A 25623-nucleotide genomic window follows, 5' to 3' on the forward strand; every position below is an offset into this window, starting at 1 on the left:
AGTCTTGTTTAGAGTGCTTGTTCGTGGAGCTGAATAATAATGCTTGCCATTAATTTTAACTAGTATATATTTTCCCTTTTTTTTAGACCTCTTTCTTTAGTTCCCAAAACACTGCCACTTACCAGGCAGTTGGAAAAAGACAGATATGTTGAAAACTAGACAGTGGTAACAGCATGTCTATGGTTGAGTTAAAAAGGAGCTGTTGACAGTCCCCACCCAGGCTGATACTACTTTGCAAATAATAAACATAGTTTTTCATTCATTTCTTTTAGCCATTAGAATATATGCAAGTTGCATTTTTAAAGGATTTTTAGTTCTTCTGGGAAACTCAGACCTTTTACATGAAAGCTGGATTCTCACTCTAATAAGTTCAGCATTAAAACTTCAAGAAAATACAGTAATTACAATCCTCATAATAAAGCCTCTTGGATAGTAATTATCAGCTCTTCAGGGCAAGGATTGCATAGTGGCTTAATCAGTAGGTGCACTGTTTGCGCTTGTTTTTTCTAGGTGCTATGAAAATATATATTCAACTCACTAACTTTTAAGGAAAAACTCATCCTGAAGTGATGAAATGAGGAGGTAGCCTAGAGTGATGCCTGTGTGTGCTGATGTCAACACTGAGCTGTTGGCACAGAAACTCACTGTGCATGGAGAGCAACAAGGATATACATCACTGCCTATGCCTTTTTCTTTTGTGTTTTCTGTTCCCCACCCATGTGTAAGTCTTACAGTGAAATGAGTCAGATAATACTATGCCATATCTGGCCTTCCACAGAATATAGGATATCCCTTCCCCACTGGACAGTGCCAAAAGAAAGGATTTGATGTGTCAGTTCATCTAGTCACCCTGTGCCCAAGGACACCATCTGCATCCTCCTATGATTTTTAGCAGTCAAATAAAACATGGTATGAGTGGAAATATGGGCTGCTGGGAAAGAAGATCAGGTTTGGTGCAGTCAGGAAAAAAAAAAAAAAATTAAAAACTTGGGATGAGGAGCAGGAAACTCAAGAGGACCATAAAGATTCCATGAGGATATGCAAAGAGAAAACTGTAACAGCCAAAGTACTGCCATAAAATATAATACAAGATGTTATATAATACAAGATGTTTTTATAAATACATTGACTCCAAAAGGTAGTCTAAGGAGAATCTCCATCCTCTTATCAGCTGTAGAGCCAAACAGTGACAAAGGAAGAGAAAAAAGCTGAGGTACTTAAGTGTCTTCTGTTCTTCAGAATGAAGCAAAATGAAAGCAGAATGAAGCTCCCATAATCCAAGGGCAGATAGTAACTTGCTATACCACTTATACACAAGTGTATGGAGCCAGATGGGATCTACGCAAAGGTACTGAGGGAGCTGCTGGAAGTGCTCACCAAGCTTCTTTGCATCATGTATCAGCAGTCCTAGCTAACTGGGGAAGTCCCAGTTGGCTGGGGGCTGGCACAAGAACTGGCTATGGTCAGTCAGACCTTGATGCCATGGAAGGTCATAGACCAGGTCATCCTGAGTGTCGTCACCTATCCAGCATGGATTTGTGAAAGGCAGGTCCTGCTTTACCAACCCGATCTCCTTCTATGACAAGGTGACACGCTTAGTGGACAAAGGAAAGGCTCTGTTTTTTTTCTGCATATAATTTTTAAAAGCCTTTGGCCACTTCCCACAGCATTCTTCCAGAGAAACCAGTTGCTCAGGGCTTGGACAGGTGTACTGTTTTCTGGGTAAAAAATTGGCTGGATAGTAAAGACCAGAGAGTGGCAGTGAATGGAATTACATCCTGCTGGTGGCTGGTCACCAGTGCTGCTCCCCCGGGCTCAGCACTGGGTCAAGTCCTCTAGTACCTTCACTGATGATCTGGAGGAGGGCATTGAGTGCACCCTCAGTAAGTTCAGAGATGACACCAAGCTGGGTGGGAGTGCTGATCTGCTGGAGGGCAGGAAGGCTCTGCAGAGGGATCTGGACAGGCTGGATCATGGGCTGAGGCCAGTGGTGTGAGGCTCAACACGGCCCAGTGCTGGGTCCTGCCCTTGGGTCACAACAACCCCAGGCAGCTCCACAGGCCGGGGCAGAGTGGCTGGAAAGGACCTGGGGGTGCTGGTGACAGCGGCTGGACGTGAGCCAGGGTGTGCCCAGGTGGCCAAGAAGGCCAATGGCATCCTGGCCTGGATCAGCAATGGTGTGGCCAGCAGGAGCAGGGCAGGGGTTGGCCCCCTGTGTTCAGCACTGGTGAGGCCACACCTCAAATCCGGTGTTTTCATTTTTGGGACCCTCACAAAAGGAAGTACATTGAGGTGTTGGAGCGAGTCCAGAGAAGTGTAGTGGAGCTGGTGAAGGGTCTGGAGCACAAGTCCTGTGAGGAGCAGCTGAGGGAGTAGGTGGGGTGTAGTCTGGAGGAGAGGCATTATTGCTCTCTACAAATACCTGAGAGTGTGGCACGGTGACAGTCAGTCTGTTCTTCCAAGTAACAAGTAACAGGGCCAGAAGCAATGGCCTCAAGCTGCATCAGGAGAGATTAGATATTTGAAATGGTCATCCACGAAAAGGATTGTCAAACATTGGGATGGGCTGCACCAGGAAAGCTGTGGATGGAAGTGTTCACTTGTGGATGTGGTACTTTGGGACATGGTTTAGTGGTGAACTTGGCAATGTTAGGTTAACAGTTAGACACAATGATCTTAAGGGTAATTTCTCATTTAAATGATTTTATGTTAGGCAGTTATTTTAGTTCTATATGTAAATACTCAGATTTAAAAGAACAATATTTTATAATTAGTGTTCCTCTTCAGAATGGTTTATTATCTCACTGTTTTTGTCATAATGAGTGTAAGGTTCTAGTAGATGATAATGGGTAATTTCCATCATACATATTTGATATACTAAGTTGAGCTCTGACTTTGAGAGAGGCAGTGTAAGATCTGTGCAGTTAAAAGGAGAAGAGTCTGTTAGTGATGCTGACTGAGTAACCTGAAAAAGCTGCACTTTTGCATATGGTTAAAAGCAGACTTTCAGTAGATGAAAAGCTCTTCAGTCCTGCCCTAGATTGAAAAGAAAGGGAAAAGAATGGAAAATCCCTTGAATGCATAGTGAAAGCTAATGAATGGGTGAAAATCTCATGGTTATTAATGATTGCCACATCCTCAATTTAGATCAAAAGATATTTTTTTTAAATGAACTGGTAGAGAGTGTTTCTATACTGTCAGCTTTTCCCACCCCTGCTTATTAATGGAGTCATAACACAGTGACAAAATGCACAGCAAGAATAACATGTGGAAGGAAGTAATCTGCAAAATGGCTTAGTGTTTGGATGGTTATGAAGTCATGCTTCCTAGCAGGCACTGAATTTTACAGTAGCTGTTACAAAGTGAGTGTTGCTAACAGCTTTGGCAGTTCATTGTGCTGCATTTCACTGAAATTGCACAGTGCAATAACTTGCCTTTAATTAAAGAAACAGTTATACTTGACAGAACTGGCTGTTACACTCTACACACCATGATACCAAAACCAAGACACGTGCAAAATATGTTGGCAGTGACTCCAGAAGAAACTGCAGCAACAAAATCTTAAAAACATTTCTGGATAGAACTTTGACTACACAACAAAATAAGCTAGTAGCAGAGAGTGAGCCCTGCTACTCTCAACCAGTATCTTCATTCTTTGTGCAATTAAATTTTTTAGTGCAATGAACAGAACTGCTACAGTAAACACCCAACTGCATAATTTGTAGCTATGAAAGACTTGTTGAGAGAAAGCTCTTAGCTACGTATGAGAAGGTGCGCACAACAATGACATTGATGTTTATGACTAGATTTATTGCTGATACAATACTATTGCCAGGGAAGTATAAATAAATAACCACTCTGTCATCTACTGCAATGGATTATAGTATAATCAGGTCATGTCCCTCCTGTTGAGTTGCAAACTTCAGTGAGACCCAATTGCTTTCTAAGTTTCTCAGGGAAATCTAGGTACAGCTAGGTTGACTTAATCTAAGACTGGTCAACAGTTGATCTCCAAAGTGCTATAATATAAGCAGGTTTGGCTAGAAATGTTTAGGTATAGAATTTTTGGCCTTACAGAACTCAAAATTACAAAGTAACAAAGCACCTGTGTTGCTACTTTAGGATTTTATGTCTGTGCGGTAGTGCTTTTTACTCACCCTCCAGAAGTGAGTGTTCCTCGCAGGCATCTCTGCCATAGAAGGGGTTCACCCTGAAGCTGCCTGCAACATCAGGAGAAAAGTTTGCCCAGTTGACCTAGCTTCCATCAACACTTATGCAGGCTGATGTGCACCAAAGTCAATCAAAAACATCTCAGCTCCCCCATCTCTGGAATACATTAATTATGCCATCATCCAGACAGTTCTTCCTGTAATACAGGTGTTTTATATTAGGACAAAATATATTGAGTACTAGAGGGAAAGTGGTGAGGTGGGGAAGGACACACATGAAGATCTGATTGTCTTTCTTCACCATCCCAGTGAACTGCTTGCAACACTCAATAGGACTTTAGAATAAGGACAAAATGTACTCTATGCTGAAAGTAGGTTAAAGAACCAGGGCTGTGATAGCAAGCTGTACTGGCCATGACACAAATGAAACTGCCCTTAATATACTTCAGTCAAAATATGTTACAATTATAGTAGGTTCTTGTCCAATACAACAAGAAAGAGTCAAAAACTCTCCAAGCAACCTCTTACAGAAAGGACAGCAATGCTATCTATTTGTCCCTGCCTTTATCCCAAAACATTTGTTCAATGAGTTTAAGGAACTACCACGACCTGGAAGGACTCACTCATGGTATTTCAGCTTTGTTTATAAAATGAGCTTCAGATGTTTTTCTATGTATAATTTATTCCTGTTGAACTATACTGAAAGATCATCTTTGAAAATGTCATGCTTTTGTTGCATGTAGTCTCATTGCTGCAGACTGGTTTGCTAGAGAAGCCCTGGGTTTGGGCTGTGGGGCTGGATGTTGTTATCAGTGTCATTACGAGCAGTGACTGACTCTGGTTTTATGGCTCAGTAAACATCTGCTCCTCTATGTGAGAAAGAAAAACAGGAAATGCCTGCTTGAGAATGCTGTTGTTGCAGTGACAGCAATAAATTAAAATGAAACTCTGATAAATTACTAATACATACATATGTCATGCGGCTGTCAAGTTGGGTTCCCATCATGCATGCACTCCAGAGTGGCTGTACCTTGTGCATTAGCAGTGTTTGATATGGTTGCTCTATAACCTCACATGCCTGCAGGTCCCCAGTCAGTGGAGAGACTATTCAGTTCTTTAACTGAAGGATAATGCCACCTCTATCTCCATGGTCCCACTGTCTTCACATAGGGCCTTCCTCCTACTCCTCCCCTGTTAGGAGCAGAGTAAGTCTGAGCTGTTTGTATATTGCTCATGCAGGAGGAAGAAATGAAAGAGCTGGAGGCAGCTAGTTGCTTTTCTTTAGTACCAAAGAAAAGGGAGGCCAAGAGGGGTTATTCCTCAGTCAACAGAAACTCCTGAATTAGCCTATTCAAGGTCACTCAATAACCAGACCTACAAAGTTTTATGTGGAAGAAGCCTGTTTGCTGATTCATTAAGCTAAATCTTGTTTCTTTCACCAGAGGCAGCTAAATCTTAGAAGCTGTGCCTGGTTTGTGGCACAAGCAAGACTAGTACATGCCTATTAATGAGGGCAACAAAAATTCCTGCCCTGCATATGCTAGAGGAATCCCAGGCTTTGCCTCAAACTAGCACTCTCAGGCACAAATGTTCCTGTGCTTGGGGCCAGAGCTTAGGCAAGCCCCTGAGCTCCACAGAAACAGGAGGCAGAGCCTTCCGTGCTGCACATCCTAGAGCTTGTATGCTGCTGCATGTGAGCCCAGACTGCAGCAGAGCGCATCAGATGGAGGTAGGTGATGTTGATTCATCCTTCCTGCCTTCATCCTCCTCCTCCTCCTCAGTTTGGGTGTGCAGCTGTGCTCACAAGAGTTGGCAGGTCAGGGATCGAAGGGCCATGAGGGCCAGAATAGCCAGGCCACAGAGGCACCTACTGCCACCCCAGCTGTCCCCAGGGATCTGCGGGCTGATTCTCCCCAGTCTCAGCTTGAGGACGTGATGCTGGGCTGGGTACGTGAAGCATTCAATGTAGCTACAAATTGTCTGCTTGCTCTGCTGAGTAGATTTGCCTTTCTTTGATGGTTTTGAAAATCATGACAATTCAAGAAAATCTAAATTCCCACTTACATTTTAGTACCGCTATCCAGCCACTACAGGTACCTCTCTCCCTTGAGCACCTCACAAAGCATGCAGAAGTTGAGAAGAAGATTCCATCAATGTATTTGTAGAGTTTCCCATATATTCGTAAGAGAACTCTAACCCTCATCATGTGGGCAATGCTTTTACAGTCCTTAGTTTACCCGCAGTGTAAAAAAATAGCCTTGAATGGAGAAGTGGCTTTTTCTTGAGTGGCTGTTCTTTGCTCAGTTTGGTTTTTATATTCTGGTCTGGAAAGGGGGGTGAGGAAGTTAAAAACTAAAACATCTTGTTTCATTAGAGTACAAACAGGACATACTGTGATGAAGCAAAGATAAAATACTTTGCTCAAAATAGCAGTTGCTCTTAATGACTGATTTTCAAGTTAGAAAATACTTTCACTGCTTTCACAGATCGTGTCAGTGCACTACTAATACCAGTTCGTAAAATAAGATAATAAAATACAGACCTGAAAGGTACCCAGAATGGTTTAAAGAACAAAAAACAGTCTTTTTTTTTCCAACCACAATGTAAAAGTGGGTGAACAAAAGATAACATACTTTCAGACAAGCCTATCTCTTAAGCAGTTTTAAGATTTGAAATGTAATTTTGAAAGAATTCTTAGTAATAATATTCAGTATCTCTGCTGTAGTAAAAAGGGTTAAAGACTCTGATATAAAAGGGTTAGAAACCATTTAATGAAAAAAGTCGATACAGTTTAGCAAAGTAAAGTATATGTTTCATCTAGTGAGGGAAATGCAGTAAATCTCTCCTTACAAAAACTTTACTAAAGACAACATGCAAGTAAAAGTAAGAAAAAAATTAAAGCAAAGTAAGATATCTATGCTGTATTTCAGAGCTTCTGTAAATATAGTTTTCAGTGACAGGAGAATTATATTATATTCTTACACCTCTTTGCTTGTTTTTGAATGACAAAAGGAGAAATCTGCATATTGTTCATTCCCTTGGTCATTAAAGCTGTGGTAAGTAACTGGATGTATTATATTATTTGCTGGGTAGGATTGCGTATGTTTCTTAGAGTCAGGAAAAGGAGACCAAAAAAAGTGTGAAAATAAATGGAAAGAAATCCTACAAATGGCACTAAAATACAGGTTTACTCCTTATGTGACTGTGTTGATTTGGCACAGCCTGGTTTTTGGTAGTGGGGGAAGGCCACAGATGTGGCTTCTGTGAAAAGCTGCTAGAAGCTTCCACCATGTCTCACAGAGCTAGTCGCTGATGGCTCTGGAGATGAACATGCTGCTGGCCCAGTTAGGGAGGTTGGTAATGCCTCTGTGATGATATACTTAAAAAGAAAATCAAAACAGCGTAAGCACAGTTTTTTTCCAGGGATGGCAAGGCACTGCTGCCAGAGCCATCCTGGCGCAGTATATGGTGATGTGCCGTGGCCACTGCCATCTCGGTGCAGCCTGTAGTGAGCCTTACCTGACTGGCTGCCCCTACCCAGCCGTGCTGTGGGCAGAAGGGCAGAGGTGGCGGTGGTGGCTTCTCCTTCCCGGTGCCCAACATGAAGAGAAGCACCAGCACTGCGGTGGCCACCACTGCCTGCTGTGGTGGTGGGGCCACCTGGAAGCAGCAGAAGTATGGTGAGTGATTCTCTGATGTGGAACCTAGATGAGATCAACTTCTTGGCGCTGCGGGATCCTGCAGGAATCTTTGAATTCGTAGAACTTGTTGGCAGTAGTACCTATGGGCAGCAGTTTTTCTTCTAGTCAGAGAAGAGAAGGAAAGGAAGATGTGAGGGAGAACAACATGAAGGCACCAAGGTCAGTGGAGAAGCAGGAGGAGGAGGTGCTCCAAGCACCAGACCCAAGAATCCTCTGCAGGCCATGGTGAGGACTATGGTGACGCAGCTGTGCCTCTGCAGCCCATGGGGATCCATGGGGGATGCAGAGATCCACTTGCAGCTCATGAGAGAAGTACTCACACGGCAGCAGGCTGGAGAAAGTTTTGATCCAGTGGGAGAGAGAGGGGCCCTGCTTCCAAACTAGAGCAGCCTATCCTTAGAGGACTGCCACGCTTCCCCAGCAGTTTTGGGAAGATTGTTTGCCTATGGGAGGGACCCCAGGGCATAGCAGAGAAAAGGCTCCTCTCTCTGAGTGAACAGTAGAAGATCTTGGGTGATGAACTAACCAAAAGCCCCCATGCCCTGTCTCCCTGAGCTGTTGGTGGGAAAGAGGGAGAGGCTGCAGGTAAAAAGGTGTTTTAAAGGCTTATTTTACTTGTCATTATCCTCCTCTGATTCTGTTAACAATAAATTTACCTTATACCTTTAAATTTGTGTTTTGCCTTTAGACTGTTTTTTCCCAAGTCTTATCTCAACTCATAAGCTCGTGGTTAATTTTTTCCCCCCTGTCCTCTGCCCAACTGTAGCAAGAAAGAGTGAGCGAATGGCTTTTGTGGATGCCTGGTGTTTGGCCAATGTCAAACCATGACAGTGACCTATACGAAAAGCATTCAAGAAAAATATCCTTGGAGTTATTCAGAAAAAGGGAGAAATATTAACACTTGAACAGGCAGATAAAACAATGTAGAAGTTTGGCTAGCAACATTTTCTCCCTCCTCCTCTTTGTTCTTCTCCATCTGGGACTGAGTTCTCAGTACACATGCTTTAGGCACTGTAAAGGTTTATCCATATTCAGGTTATACAACTACTCCAGTTATGCTAGCTGACCCAATTTTGGAGCTTAAATTTCTTGCATTATATAGTTCCTACAAAACATGCCAGATGTGAATGGTATCACTTTACAAATCCACAGGTTTGCCGCAGGAAGGAAGAAATCTTCTTGGTTAGAGCATGGTGTTAGTAACATGAGAGTCATGAGTTGGATCTCTTTTTTGACGACTCACTTAAGGGTTGGACTTAATGATCTTTGCAGATCCTTCCCAATTCAGAATATTCTGTGATTCTTCTATTTGCAACAATACTGATGAGCAATTGAAGATTGAATAGGCAGTGTTAGGAACAAGTTCACAAGTTAATGTGGTTAGAGCTGTTAATGCACTTAAAATTGTAATAAGCTAACTATGTTGATAAATATTAAACCCTTGTTGTACCCCCACTGTTAATTCCTTTACATACACCCTGGTTGTAACCCCCTTTACCTGTACCCTTTCTGAATCCCTTGGGTATTGCCTCTGCTGCTCCCCAAAATGGCAGCTGGAAACATTCCGGGAATATGCAAATTAAAAGCTCAAGAAAATCCAACAAAGACCCTAGAAAAAACGAGCCAACCTAAAATTTGAAGAACTAAGTGACTGGACCTACTGGCGGGAAGTCCCTCTACTCCACCAACAAGGTTTTAAAAGTCACCATCACCTAAGTAGAACTGGACTAGAATGAGGACCCTGGCCGACGAGCCAGAAGACAACTTCCTAGGCACGCCCATGAGGATGGAAGCCCCAGCTCTTTTGTGAAGCAGAATTCATCACCTCCTCCTCTGTGCCAAAGGGAGCAGCGGCGGTGTGCGTGACCCCTCAGGCCCCCACCCAGAGCTGACCACTTAATAAAGGCATTTAAAAGAAGCTGGTCTCCTGGCCCATTTATTACATTAAGGATTATTTATTTTAAAAGAGAAAAGATGAGAGGAAAATCAAAGGAGTGATCATATCAGAAAATAAATACATGAATCTCAGAGTTAGGTTGTTGAGTAATGACTAACTAGGTGACAGTAAACCCTGTGTGCTTTGAAAGTAGATCTCCAAGACACGTTGCTGTGTAAGTGATGATGGGAACTGTGTGGGATATTGCCTTGGACAAGAAGCACTCAGCATGTAGGGAGGTTTTGGTAAACAGGACATAGTAGGAGGTGGCAGTAATAAAATGCACACTTCCAGAGCTGGATGCCTGCTTTCCATTAAGCGCCATTCTGTGAGAAAGGAAGTGTTCAGCAGCATCATTTCCCATCACTGTTACCACTGGCTTGTGTCTGCCATATTGCCTTCTAGCAGATAAACAGGGTCTAAGGGCTCCCCAGCCTCTGGAGTACAAATTGAGTAGTTGGACCTGGGTGCCTGGCTGAAACAGAGATTTGAAAGGTTTGGTTTTAAGAACATGGCCTGCTTTCTGTAGTGCTGATGGTAAATGCTCTTTCCAGTTTGTAAGCAAAAAAATTGCATTATTGAAACAGATATCTAAAGGGGGGGGAAAAGAGCATTATAAGGAGCCAAAAGTGATAAAATTTTTAGAGATAATCTGGCTCTAAAAGTATATTCAATTACTTTCCATTTCTGTGTTCCCTTCTGAGGAGATCATCTGTAAAAGAAGTCTGCCATCTGTACAGGAGTCAAAGGGAGAGACATGGCAAGCTAGCGACAGCAGGCTGTGAGCCCTATGGGAGCGTGAACTGTGCCCAGGCGCTGTGGCACCACCTTCACTGCTGCCCTGGGCCCATGCTGCCCCATCCACGAGTGTTGAGGTTTGCTCTTGAGATTTAATTGTTTAATGTTATATTTTTCTAGGTTCTGTAATGGTTTGTTCCATGTTCCCCTGTTCAGTTTCCCTAATGGTACTTCCCTAAAGTTGTTTACCCCAATTTTCCCACCTTTCCCCATGTCAAACCCTATGTCCATCACCCTTGCACCTCCCATGTTTCCAGACCCTTCCCTGTCAATCATTCAAATCCTGCCCCTGCAGCTTGTCACTCATGATTTGCTACACCCCTCTTACCAGAATGTTCTGTGTCAGTTATGTTATCCCTTCATATTGATTTGCAGATTATGCATTCACTTCTCCCTTCTCCTTCCCCATTGGTTTTATGTTAATGCGAACCCCCCATGCTCCTCCTTGTTAGCTAGTCATTGGTTTGTAGGCAGTCTCCTTCCCAGAGATTGTCCCCCCTTTATAAACTGCTGTTTTGGCTCTTTGTTTTGACCCTTTGTTTTGGCGCTTCTGCGTGTGCTCTCTCCAAGTTTGTTCCATTGTAACACCTTTGGGCTTCTCCCGCAGGGGGAAGAATAACGTCTTGGAACTTTGCCACTAGAGAGTCCCTCTCTCTTCTTTTGCCACTCACCCACCACGAGGAACCTCTCTGGGTGTCCACCTTCGGCCAGGCCAAGTGGAAGGAGAGGTTCCAAGCCCGAGGCCGAACCACTACCCTTGGCCCCAATTTAGGAGCTTGAGGCAGGGAGTGGCCACACGTGATGTTGCTTGGAGGAAAGGTGCAGCTAGCCGGTTATGTGGCCCACCCCTTTCCCCCGGGATCCAGGCACGGCGTCACATGAGGATGAGAATACATACATAAGAGCTTCCCAAGAATTGCTGGCTCAGGTACATAATAGTGTGGCACAAAAAGCCAGTGAAGACACCACGTTCCTAACACAAAACTGAAATGATCCTGAGGCAAGGACAGTGACTCTCCCAGGTCTGCTAAGGAATGAAGAAGAATTTTACTCAATGTCATTAATTTTTATTCTCGTGAGGGAACAGCAGGACAGATTTTTATTGTAGGTTGACGTTATCAACTCCGACCTTGATGGAATTATGTTGTGTGCAATGCATTTAGTGACATGTTTTAAATGTCAGACCCTGCTTTTGAGGAGAGAAGCTTGTTTAGAGACTACAGGCACTACTGTAAGGCTGGTAGCACAAAGATAAGAAAAACTATTTTCCAAAACTTTGCTGAACCTTTTTACAGGTTCTATTTAAAATAAAGCCACTTACATTTCCAAAAAAATTCCAGTATTTTTTCACTTTTTCAAGTACACATAGTGATTGAGAGGGCTAATCAGTATTTTATAGCTCAACATGATACTCAGATATGGCTTCTAGTGGTCTCCTCCCCAACAAGTCAAATTACAACAGCCATATCTAGTTATTTTAATGCTCTCTAGTGTTGACTTGGATTATGGCATGTTATTTGTTCATCCTCTCCAGCTGTATTAGCGATGACTAAATAATTTTTATAGCACTTGCAAAATATAATGAAAAAGCACTTATTTGGATAATTAATGTTAGAGGTTACATTCATTTCTTTTTTTTTAATTTGATCAGCATCTTGTGAGATTTAACTGTGATCAGATCAAAAAAGATGAAAATGATTGAAAAAAAAGGCCTTATTTAGCAATTTATTTAAATATTGCACCCAGCATGTTAGATCCTTCTCATTTTCCCCCCAGCTCTTGGAGAGCTCTAGTGCAAAGCCATAACTGATTATCTACTAGCTGGTTTGTACTTTCTTTCCATTTCTGGATCCTGTCTAAAATGGGGAGAAATCCAATGACCTGATGCAGTTTGCTTGGTGCAAAACATTAACAAACTTTGCGGCCATGCTCACGCTTCTGGCTAGGGTTCATCTAAATAGGGATATAGAACTTACAGCCAGCAGACCATATTTTGTCTGCAGTCAGGCTGCCTGCTGGTGGCAGGCTGTAAGGCAGGTGTATGCCCAGCATTACCTGATACAACGCTTCTAGTGAGAACATACCAATCCCTGCAAAATCCTTGCCTTGCTAAATTAAGCAAATCCTCCCATGTGAAATTAGTTATACCAGTGACAGCTGGTATATGAGGTATTCTACCAGCAGAAACTATGTTGATTGCAAATCTTCCTCCACTAATATTGCTGCAACATGCAGCTGGCATAACTGGAAGCTTAGCAAGCTTCCTTATGCATGTTTACTGCCTGACACATCCTTGTTTCCAAATGTTATATAGCACAAACTGGTTATATAGCTTGCTTCTTATAGAAAATTATGCACCTTATATCCAACATTATGGAAGAAAAATTAAGGAAAGACTGAAGAGCAGAAGGTACGGGTAAAACAGCATATGTTGTCAATGGTTTCACTTCTCTTGGTCAGATGTTTACTCCTTCCTCTTCCCCCTGAAACAAGCTGTTAATTTTCTTTCTCAGCTAGCAGTGCAAGGTGCAGTAAGCATGAAGGTATGGTTAGGCTTTCCTGTAAATTTAAGTATGTCAGTCTAAATTGCAGTACTTTCCTGGTTCAGTTTCTTCAAAATCTACCACATTCTGCTTTGCTGTAAAACAGAGTAGAAATTTAACAGGGTAGAAATCTAGTTCAGATTTAAGTGAAATCTGCTGTTTTAAAGTCTGGTAACTCTGCTGTGCCCAAGGCTTCCTGTTCTTGCAAAAAGCTTGTGCTTCCTCAGCCAAGGAAAAGAATGGGAACTTCCAAGATAAGGAGGGCCCCTTGAACTTTGAAAGACAAGGGCCTAAAGCTGAGGCTGCAAGAAACAGACCAGATGACTGGAGTGTTCTCTCTATACAAGAACTGAAAAGGACTAATTGCAAGTTGTAATGCAAAACCAGTAAAATGAATATGCATGAACCTATTATGAAACTCTATGCATATGTACCAGTAAGGGAAATAAAAAAAAGTTCAGGAATTCTCAGGGGCGAGCATATCTTTCAGGGGAAACAATCCCCACCTGAGTCCAGCACTAAAATAAACATACCAGCTTTACAGCTTGTTACGTTGTAAAGCTTTTTTTCCACTGTTCTGGTTTGAAAGCAAAACCATTGAGAGGCTCAAAGTCAGAAATACAATTTATTGGGAAAAGGGAGAAGAAACAAAATACATGCAATAATACAAAAGGAAAACCACTGACAAAGTCAGAATACAACCTGACATCCCTTTGGCCAGTGTGTTGGTGGCAGTCCAAATTGGAGTGGCTGCAGTCCTCCTGGAGTGGCAGATGTGGTTTCTGTTGGAGCAGTGGTCCTGTAGAAAAGGTGTAGCTAGTCCAGTGGGAAACCCCAGCTGTGTCCTCTTGGGAGCCTGTGGAAAGGCTGCCTTTCTGTCCAAAAATCCCAGAATATATCTAGGTGGGAATGCTTAGCTCCTCCCCCCTGGGCGGAGCATCTCACAATGGGCTGATGTCATTGTGAGTCATGCGGTGGGTCCTTGATCTCTGGTTAAACAGAAACGGCTCCTGGAGGGAGTTATCTCTGAATCATGTGGCAAGACATTGATGGGCCCATTAACAGGAGATAAGGAAAACTGCCCAGAAGACAACTGCTACACAGATAGCAATAGAAAACATCCTGCTTCTCAATCTCGGACATCCACAAATCAGCTGCATGGCCATGCTCAGCAGTTCATAGAATCATCAATTCATAAAATGGCTTGGATTGGAAAGGACCTTAGAGATCATCCCGTTCCAACCCCCTGCTGTGGGCAGATATTCCTTCCACTAGACCAGGTTGTTCAGAGCCCCATCCAACCTTGGCTTGAACACTTCCAAGAATGGAACATCCAGAAATTCTCTGGGCAACTCATTTCAGTTCCTCACAAACCTCTCAGTAAATTTCTTTCTAAATCTAATTTAAATCTACTCTCCTTCAGTTTAAAGCGATTACCCCATATCTTATCCCTGAAGGTCCTGATATATTTCCCTTTCTTTCTTATCAACTTCCTTCAGGTATTGAAAGGCTGAAGTAAGGTCACCCCGGAGTCCCCTCCAGGCTAAACAACCCCAGCTCTCTTAGCCTATCCTCAAAGGAGAAGTGCTCCATTCCTCTGATTGTCTTCATAGTCTTCTCTTAACATGAGCTAAAAAGCAGACCCCCAGTCTGCCCAGTCTACCCCAGGAAGCACAGAGGTAATTCTTTTCAGCCAGCAAAGAGCAGATGTCAATGGTTTCAAGATGGATTTGGACTTTGCTGAAAAACAAGACCATCCCTAATGTGTCATTAAACAAAATGAGAATATAACTTGAGTATGTCCATTTGTGGGGTCTTAGGCTTGCAAACTACATATATGTATCATTCTCATTCATGTACTTAAAAATGGCAAAACCTTGATGTTGTGGTGTGGTTTTTGCTTTGAGTTTGTGTTTGCCCACTATTCTCCTCCCTAATCTCCTCCCCTCCCAAGTTGCCAATCTGCCCAAGCCCTTCCCTAACTTCCTCCCTCCCAAGCTGGCAATCCTCCCTATCCCTACCCCTTTTTCCAGAGTGTTCCTTGTCTATCTTCTAGTATTTGATACCCCATTTGTTACTTTGTATTATCCCCCTCCCCTGCTCTCCCTGATAGGTTTATAGTGTTAGTCCTGCCCTAGATTCCTCCCCTGCCATGCCCTCATTGGTTGGTTGCCCTATACCACTCTCCCTATAAAAACCTCTGCAGCCCCCTCCTAAGCCTGGTCTTGGAGTCCAGGAATAAATCCATCCAGTTCTATCCCAAGATCTGTATCATCATTATCTGTTCCTGTGCCAGACCAAGCGATAACTGGGAATAGCAGAGCTCTCGGGGGGAAGGTCATGCCCCTGCTGTTTCTGCCCAGTACGATACAATAGTGCACTGCGACACCTTGAGAACAAAAATCTGTTGAGTAACAGACACAAACCAACAACAGATCATGGCTAGAAAGTCTCTCACTGTCACTCCATAAAAGATTATGTCTCCTATCACTTGTGCTGAAGACAGCTTTTTCCACTACTGTTACTTCTTGGCAGATTTATGTGGCAAATCCTATAAACAAATTCCTACTTAACTGGATTTCAATTTCCATCTACAGTCCTATTACCTACATGCTTGTTTCTAAAACTGAATTGCTGTTATTTTTGCTTTACTGTTTTTTGTAGCAAAAGACTGCTCCAAAGAACGAAGTTAGCTATTGGTTACCTAAACACAACAGCCATTTCAGTAGATATGGACACGGTGTAAAATGTGAAAAATGTCCATGCTAGCAGGGATAAAGTATATTTTCAAGTCCTAAATATATGCATGATGACTAACCATGTACAAGATAGCACTGCATTTGGAAACTGTGTAACAAGATGATGAATGGAGCTTTTCCAGTGTATTTTTGGAGAGCCATTGACTTATTGTGAAAGAAAATCTCACAGATTTTTGTGAAACTAATTCTCAAAAATTCCTAACCAAAATGCCTAGCATATACCAATGGTAGGAAAATCAGAAACAAGCTAGCTGCAGCTGCTGGAAATGAACTCCCATGTTATACACTGCACTAAGCAATAGCTGGGTTTTGGTTCCTCACATTCTGAAAACCATACTTTTGGTTTCAAAACCATGTTTTGAAGTGGAATATGTAAAAACATAAAATGAATAATTTTAGTGTCCAGAGACACTGAAATAATGCTGAGAAAGTAAGTTAATAGATAATTCTAGAAATAATGGCATATAAAAGGAAAAAAAAAAAGCCTGGAAAGGCTTTTTCAGGAACAACTGGATGGATGGAGTGATTCCATACATAGTAATCTATTCAGCCTGATAGATACAGTTCAAAATATTAAACTGGGATTTCTACAATAAACTGAACAATGCAAAGGATTTGTCTGAAAAAAATTTTATTCAGAAAACACTCAACAGCTATTATTAAAAAATTATTTCTTCCCTCTATATTAACGTATTTACATATACTATACATCTTTATACATATCTATGCACACACACATACACAATTTTAACTTGTGTATTGCTATATTAGATCCATAAAGCTATGTATCATACAACAACTTGGTTTAAGGTTTTGCATTTCTTGGATAGAACAGTCTTCTTTTTGTCTGTGTAGAAATTAAACAATTATAAGAGACATTATCTCAATGCATTGCTAGCAATTTCCTGTAGACACTGTTATTCACATTAGTTGTCAACGTAGCCCTTCTAGTACTAGTGGTAGACATCAACTGGCCACTGCTGTTGCTACTGTTGGGATCAAAACTCTTTTTACAATTGAAGAGACTGAAAAATTGTCTCTGATACTGAGAAGAAGCATAGTAGTAAATAAAGGGGTCGATGCAGCAGCTAATGCTGCTGATAGAAACACAGAGTAGATAGGCAAAGTAGAGATACTCTAAGCTGTTGTCATATGAAAAATGGATATAATGAATTAAGAGGAGAACATTTGTTGGTCCAAAGCAAACAACGAAAACAGAAAAAACAGCCACACACAAGAGCAAGGCACGTGTCTTCTTGTTTTGCTTTGCAACAATGGTGGAAGAACTAAGACAACGAATGATACACACATAACAGACAGTAGAAATTATAAACGGTACTATGAAAAACACAGAAGAGAAGACAGAGAAGACGTGGAGGTAATAGCCGTGAAGTTCGGATTCTCTCAGCACATCATGGCACGTAGTTATATTTAACCTGGGTATTTCCATTGTTTGCTCTCGTAGGAGAAAAGGTATAACCCCTATTATTGCTACAAGCCATATGACGAAACAAACCAGAGAGGCACGAGTTAGTGTACGCCACCCCAGGGACTGCATGGGGTACACCACTGCTAAGAAGCGATCAAAGCTTATGCTCGTCATAAGCATTATTGAGCAGTACATGTTGCAGAAGAAGGCAGCAGTGATGAAACGACACATCAGAGGCCCAAAAACCCAGTCATTTCCAGAAAAGTGATAAACAATCTTAAATGGAAGCACACTTACAAAGAGAACATCTGCAAGGGCCAAATTCAGCATGTATATTACAGCTGGCTTTTCAATTTTCATCTTTTTCAGAAACACGAGTATTGCTGTAATGTTCAGAGGCAGACTCAGCACAAGCACTAGCGTGTAAACTGAAGGAACAAAACGAGTCAGCCACGGACTAGTGAGGTATCTTGCCGTTTGAACTGACATCATTCGTTGTTCATGTAGGAATGATGCAGTCTGATTGGTGGCTCCTGATCCAACTTCCAAGTCATTTTCTGTATCACCATCAACAGGAATAAGATCAGCCTCCGGACTGGAAGAAAAACGCATGGAAAAACTTCTGATGTGTGGTATGCTGCTGTTATTTGGAAAACCTGAAAAGTAAGGAAGTATAAAGATTAATAAACCAATATTTAGATGGTATGGGGAAGAGAAAACATTTTCAAGAAGGAAAGTTAAGATTACATTAGATAAACAAAATAATAAGGTTAATTTCTGATTCAAAGCACAGGTTGCCCACAGGTCAGCCGTTTTATTTTAGCTCTTCCTGCTACAAGTTTGGGTATGTCCTTAGCTTGAAAGTGTGGGAGGCTGGATTGTAGGAGAATAGAGATAGTGCTGAAGGCAATCTCACCCCTGAGGAGTTGCAGCTGTAATTACCAAAGAGTAGGAACAGCTTTACCTTTAATAGGTCACAGCTGTGTCCAATAAGGATGGGTGTTATAAAAGAGTGGATTAGCTAATTGAGAGGAGAGTTGGAGTCGGTTAGCTGTGGTGCTGCCAGGAGCAAGGGTCAGGTGGTCATGCTAGGGACAGAAAGGGTCAGGTGTTTGTAACAGGGACAGTAAGGGTTAGTATGTGCTGCTAGGGACAGAAAGGGTCAGGCGGTCGTGACAGGGACAGGTAGAAGTCAGCCGGCTGTGCGGAAGAGAGAGAAAAGGAGTCAGTGTTGTGAGGAGCTGCCTGTGAGAACTCACAGAGAGAAGGCATGAAAGTCTTACAGGAGGATGATAAACTGATGGTGACAGTTCCCATCCACCGCTGATTGGTGCCAAGCACCAATGCCAACAATTGACATGAAAGCTTTTATTAGTAGTGATTCTAGCTATGCTTAAGGATCCAATCTAATCTATGCTTTCCCTGGGCAACTTTAACACAAATGCAACAGGGAATTTGCCAGCCTTGAACTGTCTTGGCCAGACCCTTCATGCTTTTTTAAGAAATGAGATCCTGGCATAAGTACTCATATGCAGAATTCCCAGTAGACGTACTCATCACCAAAATCACAAAAAGTAAAGGTGCAATTAAAACATAATGATTTTGAAATATTTTTGTGTGCTCTGCAGACATCTTACTCACCTCGAAGAATCCCATCAAGAGAGATGGCAGAGCAGTTTTCAAGGTAGATGTGGATCAACCTTTTGCTTGTAACAGATGGGTAGCCACAGATTGCGCTGAAACACTTTCCGAGTTCTATTTATCCTAACCCACAGTGTGCAGGACAGCATGTGTCTGGTGTACGCCCAGAGCACTTCTGAAACCTACAGTTCCCTCAACAGCAAGGTCTTCTGCAGCATGCTTTTGTATCTAAGTCAGGACAGGCTATCTCTGCTTTTTGAATGTAATAAGCCAGGAAATCAGCACGATAAAGCAATAACTGTGTGCCTATTGTGTGTAGGGAGTTATTTATGTAAAAAAGAAAAAAAACCCACCAATCAATCAAAAGGAGCTATTTAGGCATTATTTCAGCAAAGTTGTTTTATGGAGAAGTCTTTTATAAGACTGTAATTTTCAGTTTTGGCTTAATCTGCTTTGGCATAGAGTAATTCAAGTGTAACATGGGTAGACAGAAGTGAGAAAGTTACAACTACTCAAGTAACCAGTCAGCTGTTTGGCTGTGCAATTGATTCTTTGTTGGATCCTAGATCATTAAAACAAAAATGAGGGTGTCTTAGCTCAGATCTGTAAGCTGAAAGCACATGGAATGATTCATCTGTGTAAGATGCTGCTTGTGAGAAGCAATTATTTGTTTTATAGTAATTTAAACCATTTTTTAAAATTAAAACATCTGAAGGAAGCAGATGGCAAAGAGAAAAGTGGCTGCAGCTTTAAGCAGCCAGTTACCTCCCTTTGTGCACAGGCAGTGACAGAAGGGCCCTACGTGGCATGGACTTTTGTGAAATTCAGACTTGAATGTGGAGGAAGATCAGAGGACTGGTAAGGCAATTTAGTGATTTTATTTAGAGTGGCTGTGCTTTATGTACCATGCTGTGTCATAGCAGCATTCTAGGGGCAGAGAGACAAAAGGGAAGTGTTGGCGAGAATAGTTTTCCTATGCAAAATGACTAGATTGCATCCTCTGCCAGTCAGAAAAAAAGATGCTGGGAGCTTGTTACAGAGACTGTAGTAGGAATGATGTAGTTTGAAGCAGAAATGACAGAAGTGTATGAGATGTGGTGATTGCACAGAATGGCATTAAACGCATTTATACAAGGGTCTGTTCTGTCTTTTTAAAGAGAACACGAACAACAGGCAGAACTATAGCGCCTTAATCTCTAACACTTTATAAATTTAGTGCAAGCCGTTGGATGGCTCAGAGAGTCAGCTCCTAGCTTTGCAACTAAGTTGCAGTACAAGTCCTTCTGTACAACACCTCTAACTTGTGGCAGACATCAAAGAGTTTGGAGATTTTCTATATTTAATGATAATTGCAATGGAAATATGTCACAAATAACTCCACTGGTCTTCATCTCTTTTGGGAGGATTATAACTGTACTTGAAAGAATGGCCCTCCCCGCACCCAGTTTCTTACACCTGGAAGCTTGTCTCCATGGTGAAGACATCAGTAAAAGTGAGGAAAAATCTGACAACTGTACCTATTGTATCTCCAGTACACACAAGTTTTATGAATTTAAGACTTTTAATTCTATAAGTATTTATTTTCAAACCAGAAAACTATTGAAAGTTTGAAATATTGAAAACTATTTTAGAGCCCCAAAGGTTGACATGTCCATCTTGCATTCTCCACCACTGTAGAACAGTGTGGAGAACCAAACAAGGAGGTGGCACGGTTCAGTGTGAGGAATGCATGTTTTTAGGAACACAAGATGTAAACAGACTTGAAGAGAGAGGGAGTAAAGCCCGCAGTTAGGAACTGTGTTGCCAAGACTACCACTGCATGACATGGTAACTGAGGCACCAGCACCTCTCTTGTCCCAGTATCCCTCAAATTCAAAGGACCTGAGCTGTGCTGCAGTTTCACACTTTTGAAAACTAGCAAACCAACCCAATCAGAGTCACTGACCCTTAATGACTGAGGTTAAGTCTCTTAGTGCAGATACCCTGGGTGATAACCCGACCCACTTCTCATTACCAGCTCCTAACTGAGAACGGTATAAAAATATGCTACACAAAAAGGATGCTATGATTGGGACAGGTACCTTTCTCTGACTACCAGCCATTGTCTTAGCTATTGCTTATAGTTAACTGAACATAGCTAATAATTTTAATTATATCCTGAATTCTTGGAGACATCTTATTCACAAGTTTATTAGATTAAAGTATTTAGAGTCACTTTTACTCCACTACAGAAGTTTTTTAAAAGTAGAATCATATTACAATAAATCAGAACAAAAAAAATATAAATAATTTAAGTTTAGTTAAAATTCTCTGGAATAATTTGGTGAGAACTATGTGCTCCTTGTATAAGCAGAGGCTTTCTAAGTTCAGAGTTGAACTCAACCTTCATTCTGTCAACATCACCTCTACACTGACTCTTGTTCTCAATCCATGTCCCCAATTTGAACTGAGATGACATGAGGTACTACTTGCAAGCCAGCTTTGTGGAAAAATGCAATGAGGCATCACACTTGCTATTTCGTTGCCACTTGATAATATAAAGAATGGTGACTTAAACTTTCTTGATGAAACTAAATTTAATCTGAAAGCTTGACAGCCATGTATCAGTTCTTATCCTTTACCAAGCGGCTTGTATGGCACAGTGTCTGTGTAATTCTAGAAAAAACAATATGCACTCCATACTTTTTGAAACAGAAAGGCAGACAGATACTGTCCTGAGGTTTTGTATTTCTTTTGTGTTAGTGTTTGTATGAAGAAGGTGAAGATCAAAGATTTATTCACAGAAGGGAACAGGATGAAATAATGTCATATTATTTCAAAAGATTGTAATGAACCTTCACAGCAAACAAAAAGGTCAGTATGGGAAATAGGCGTTACATTTAAACTGGGTTAGTACAAGACTGCCAATATACAGTAGCTCTACAGAAAATGTTTTGAAACTACTGATAGCTACAACTACACCAGAATCTGTGAAACAATTCAATAGCTATAGGTATCATTTGTCTAAAACATATTTCACTACAGCTTAATTATTTTTTAATAATTCAAATAATCTGTTAGGAAAACAGAAGTAAAGCTTGTGTAATGATTACAAATGTTCAAAATGTCATCTTATTTTTCTAGGCTGCCATCCAGTCCTTTTGGAAGAATTCAAGCTTGGCTGATTTCTATTTTTATAACAAATAGTAACTCTCTCATATCAGCAATGAGAATAACCACTTTATCAAAATACCTATAAAATGTAAACAGGTATGAAAGAACAAGATTAGTAAACTATGAACAAATAAACAACAGGATAAAGTACTGAGTTTTTATCCTTGTGGTGTGTGTATTCAGGACACTGAATGATAAGCAGAGTCTTTTCTTTGCCTCCAACAGGTACTTCAAAAGGCAAAAATTACATAGAATCATGACACTCAAGTTGCCCAAAGTCTTCTTGTAGTCCCTGTGATTTTTTCATCAGTTCTCCAACATGGACATAGAGGAACTATGTAGAAAGCTCAGCAAGTTTGTGATTGTTTAATTTTAACAATCCACAATGTGCTGTTTTCTATCAATTATTACATATTGTTCATCTCACAATCAGTATACACATATGCTGCTTAACTTGACTTTTTTTTTTTTACTACAGAGATACGCTGTAATTTCTTTTCATGTCTATTTTCATATGCAAGGGACTACTCTGCATCCCACTCTGTGAAAGAAAATACAACAACTTTGACCAATCTTAAGCTCCAGAAGAAACTTGGAAAATATTTCTGTAGGCCCATGAGCATGGACAGGATGTTACAAACCAGCAGACTTCACATCCCAAAGGATATCTTTGTGATGTGAGAGACTAGAGAATAGGCTCCTACACAAACCAATTAAATTTATGTTCCCTATGTGCTGCTGGACAACAAGTAATACTGATTTATGGGCATTATTGGCAACAGCTGCATACTAGCTTATAAAAAATAGGTTTATTTTATCTCCCCTTTGTACAACCCCAAGTGATAAGCATCTAGAATCTAAATTACTCAGTAGCCCATAAATTAGGCATGTGAAGGCAGACTGTGAAATGCATGCCAGACACATTAATGAACAAAATAAGACACAATCTTGTAGGAGTGATGACAGTTATTTGCTTTTATAAAAATAAAACTGTTTTGTTTTATAAAAATAAAACTGAATTGTTTATGAGTTCACATCTCCATTTATACAGAATTCATTATTAGATTGCACAACAGATGTAGCAGCAATCTGAACACATTTTCTTGAACTATTGTTTTCTTGCAACTGGGTGTCTGCTCCATTTTGCTCTCCTTTCTCATCTCTTTAACCACATATGCTGGCTTCAAACAATATAATCTCTCTGTCTTGCCAGCAGTGTCCCAAGGCAGGGAAGTCCAGGCAAGTTCAGACCTTAGGCACCTCAACAGCACTGGTAATTTGTAGGCACTTAACACCAGCCTACTGCCAAACTAGTGCTTTTTCATCTGCCCAAAAGAACAGCACAGGTCAGTAATAAGGTAACTGTGCACAGTGAAGGATGGAGGAAAAGCAGGAGAGAAGCTGCAGGTCAAGGCCAGAGCAGACCTCAGGATACAACAGTGCATGGGGCAATAGGAATGAAGTACATTGTTTTTGTGGTAAAAACAGGTTATCTGGAAAGTGGGGAAATTATATTGTTACAATGGGAGTGAGCACAAGATGAGCAGAAGACATATTCAGATGACCAGCTTTTGTTAATTCTGTTGTACATGAAGTAACTGGAAGAATAGCACCAACAGTGAAATTGTTTCCTAGCATTAACATGTCCAGTTTGTCTTTTACACCACCTCCCCCTTTTTTTTAAAAGATATTTTCCTTAGACTTCTCAAATGGACATGATTTTGCCAGCTTCCTTCCTACTTGTCCTTGTGCCAAAAAGTTGTCCAGCAAAAATTATTTGCCCTCTCTGATGCTTCCCTCCCAGCATAGTTACAATCACTAGGTCTATCCTCTTTCAGTTCATCTCAGTAATCAAAGTATGCTATGCTCTGAAATTTCCTCTCAGCTACTCATCTAATCAGTCCTTTTACATATGTAGGACCTGAGGCTCTACTGCAGGCCATCTCGTGGGACTAAGTTATTTCTACAGCAGCACTATCATCACTACCTGACTGAAAGAAATATTGAACTGAATCAAGCAAAACAGTAATAGCAAAAACCCCCTATCCTTATGTCCAAATGCACAATCTTTTGTACTGCCGTACTTCTGGCATAAGGTGTGAGGTTACACGCATGCATGTCTTCTCTCTCCTTCCTTACCTCAGCATCTCCATCGTTTCACAAGCTCTGAGCGGGACGGATCCATGGGCTCACCAGTTAGGGTACTGATGTTGCTAACAATGAATAACCATGAAATAACCATGAAAGTAATCTATTTACTAGGGGTGCATATTCTGAACTGTTTTGTGCTGGCACATCTCCCGAAGTTTGCACCGCCTAGAAATTCAGCTGGCACTCCCTCTTCGTATGCTGTTAATGAAAGGTTAAGAGAACCCAGCAGCAAGTCTCGCCGATCTGGTCCTTTCCACCGCCACCTGCTACTGCCTGCCCCCCTCCTTAACTACGGCGAGCCATCCTTCACCACCAAGAACAGCCTCTCCTCGCCGCTGCCAGCAGCACAAAGAGCCGGAGAACACTCGGCCCGAACTCGCACTAGAACTCCCAAGCGGGAGCCCCACGGCCCGGCTGGTACGGACACAGGATGCTGTGCGTTAGGACGCCTTCCGAGCATTCCCTCCGGAGTCGGAACACCCGGAACACCCGGCCGCCGTGGCCGGCCCCCTCCTCCCCGCGGACCCACCTGGCAGCGGGCAGCAGAGCAGCGCCAGGGCGCACAGCAGCGCCCGGGGCCGCATGGCCGCGCGTCCCTTCCCGCAGTCCGTCCGTCCGTCCGTCCGTCCGTGCGGGCGGGCGGGCGGCGCGGGGCTGGCGAACGCAGCCCACAGCAGCCTGGGGCTGGCGAAGAGCCGCGCCGGGACTCGCTCCTGCCGCAGGGAGGGGGCTGCGCGCCGGGGCTCGGCGGCCGGGGAGCGGAGGGGAGGGAGGGAAGAGAGGGGAAGGAAGGGGAGGAGAAGGCGCAGGGGCAGCGCCCGCAGCTCCCGGGACTCAGAGTCCAGCCAGCAGCCCCCGCGCCCGGCTGGGACACGGGAAGTGGTGGCGGGCTCGGGCGGGGCGAGAGGTTGGGAGCGCCGGAACAAAGGGCTGTGTTCAAGGAATTATTCTAAACTAAGTTTGCCAAATTTGCAGTCCGAATGCCTCACGGGAGCAGTTCCGCGGCCAGATGAAACGCCTGCATTACTCACAGCTGAAAGATCACGCTGTTTCAGAAAAGCCCCTTACAGTTGATCTACTTCGTATAAAGGAGATGACGTCCAAGCTTGCATGTATTGCATGTGTTCAGTAAACTGCTCTACAAACACAGGGCAACCCAAAAGGGATTCGTTGACCGGCTCTGCAGCCCTCTGCTGTTCCAAAATCCCCGAGAAAGTGGTGCCACTCCCCAGTCCAGTGGCATGTGCCATGGACAAACTTTGGAATCTGCACTCCTTTAGAGATGCTCATGAATCAAGAGGTGGTTGAAGCGAAACCTACATGAAGGTTGTATAGGAAAATAT

General features: G+C 42.3%; 1 protein-coding gene and 1 long non-coding RNA gene across 5 annotated transcripts in view; one reads left to right on the forward strand and one right to left on the reverse strand.

Annotated features, from left to right (window-relative positions):
* The window catches only part of LOC137465455 (uncharacterized), a 33437-nt gene extending 15674 nt beyond the window's left edge, over positions 1-17763 (forward strand). The window contains exon 3 of one of the 2 annotated variants that reach the window (XR_010994657.1): positions 17705-17763. This is a non-coding gene — a long non-coding RNA (uncharacterized lncRNA). Of the gene's footprint in view, positions 1-14646; positions 14777-17704 lie in introns of those variants that run through there. The other variant, XR_010994656.1, reaches the window with a different exon arrangement.
* F2R (coagulation factor II thrombin receptor) lies at positions 16525-25481 on the reverse strand. Of its 3 annotated transcripts, none has more exons than XM_068177516.1 (2): positions 25312-25481; positions 16525-17991 (listed from the first exon to the last, which is right to left on the reverse strand). In XM_068177516.1, exon 2 carries the CDS (start codon positions 17945-17947, stop codon positions 16790-16792), a length of 1158 nt encoding a protein of 385 aa, XP_068033617.1. In that variant the 5' UTR covers positions 17948-17991; positions 25312-25481; the 3' UTR covers positions 16525-16789. The 3 variants fall into 3 exon arrangements, with proteins under 3 accessions (XP_068033617.1, XP_068033616.1, XP_068033618.1); XM_068177515.1 differs by lacking the exon at positions 25312-25481 and adding an exon at positions 24810-24973; XM_068177517.1 differs by lacking the exon at positions 25312-25481 and adding an exon at positions 24269-24458.
* Positions 25482-25623: the final 142 nt, after the last annotated feature.

This window comes from Anomalospiza imberbis, chromosome Z (assembly GCF_031753505.1).
Source record: "Anomalospiza imberbis isolate Cuckoo-Finch-1a 21T00152 chromosome Z, ASM3175350v1, whole genome shotgun sequence".
Classification (NCBI taxonomy): Eukaryota; Metazoa; Chordata; class Aves; order Passeriformes; family Viduidae; genus Anomalospiza; species Anomalospiza imberbis.

Bases quoted from the DNA above. Each gene is read 5' to 3' on its own strand.
- F2R (XM_068177515.1), bottom strand. From the start codon at position 24,864: ATGCGGCCCCGGGCGCTGCTGTGCGCCCTGGCGCTGCTCTGCTGCCCG. The intron at 17,992-24,809 runs GTGGGTCCGCGG...CTTACTTTTCAG, and splicing joins GCTCTGCTGCCCGCTGCCAG to GTTTTCCAAATAACAGCAGC.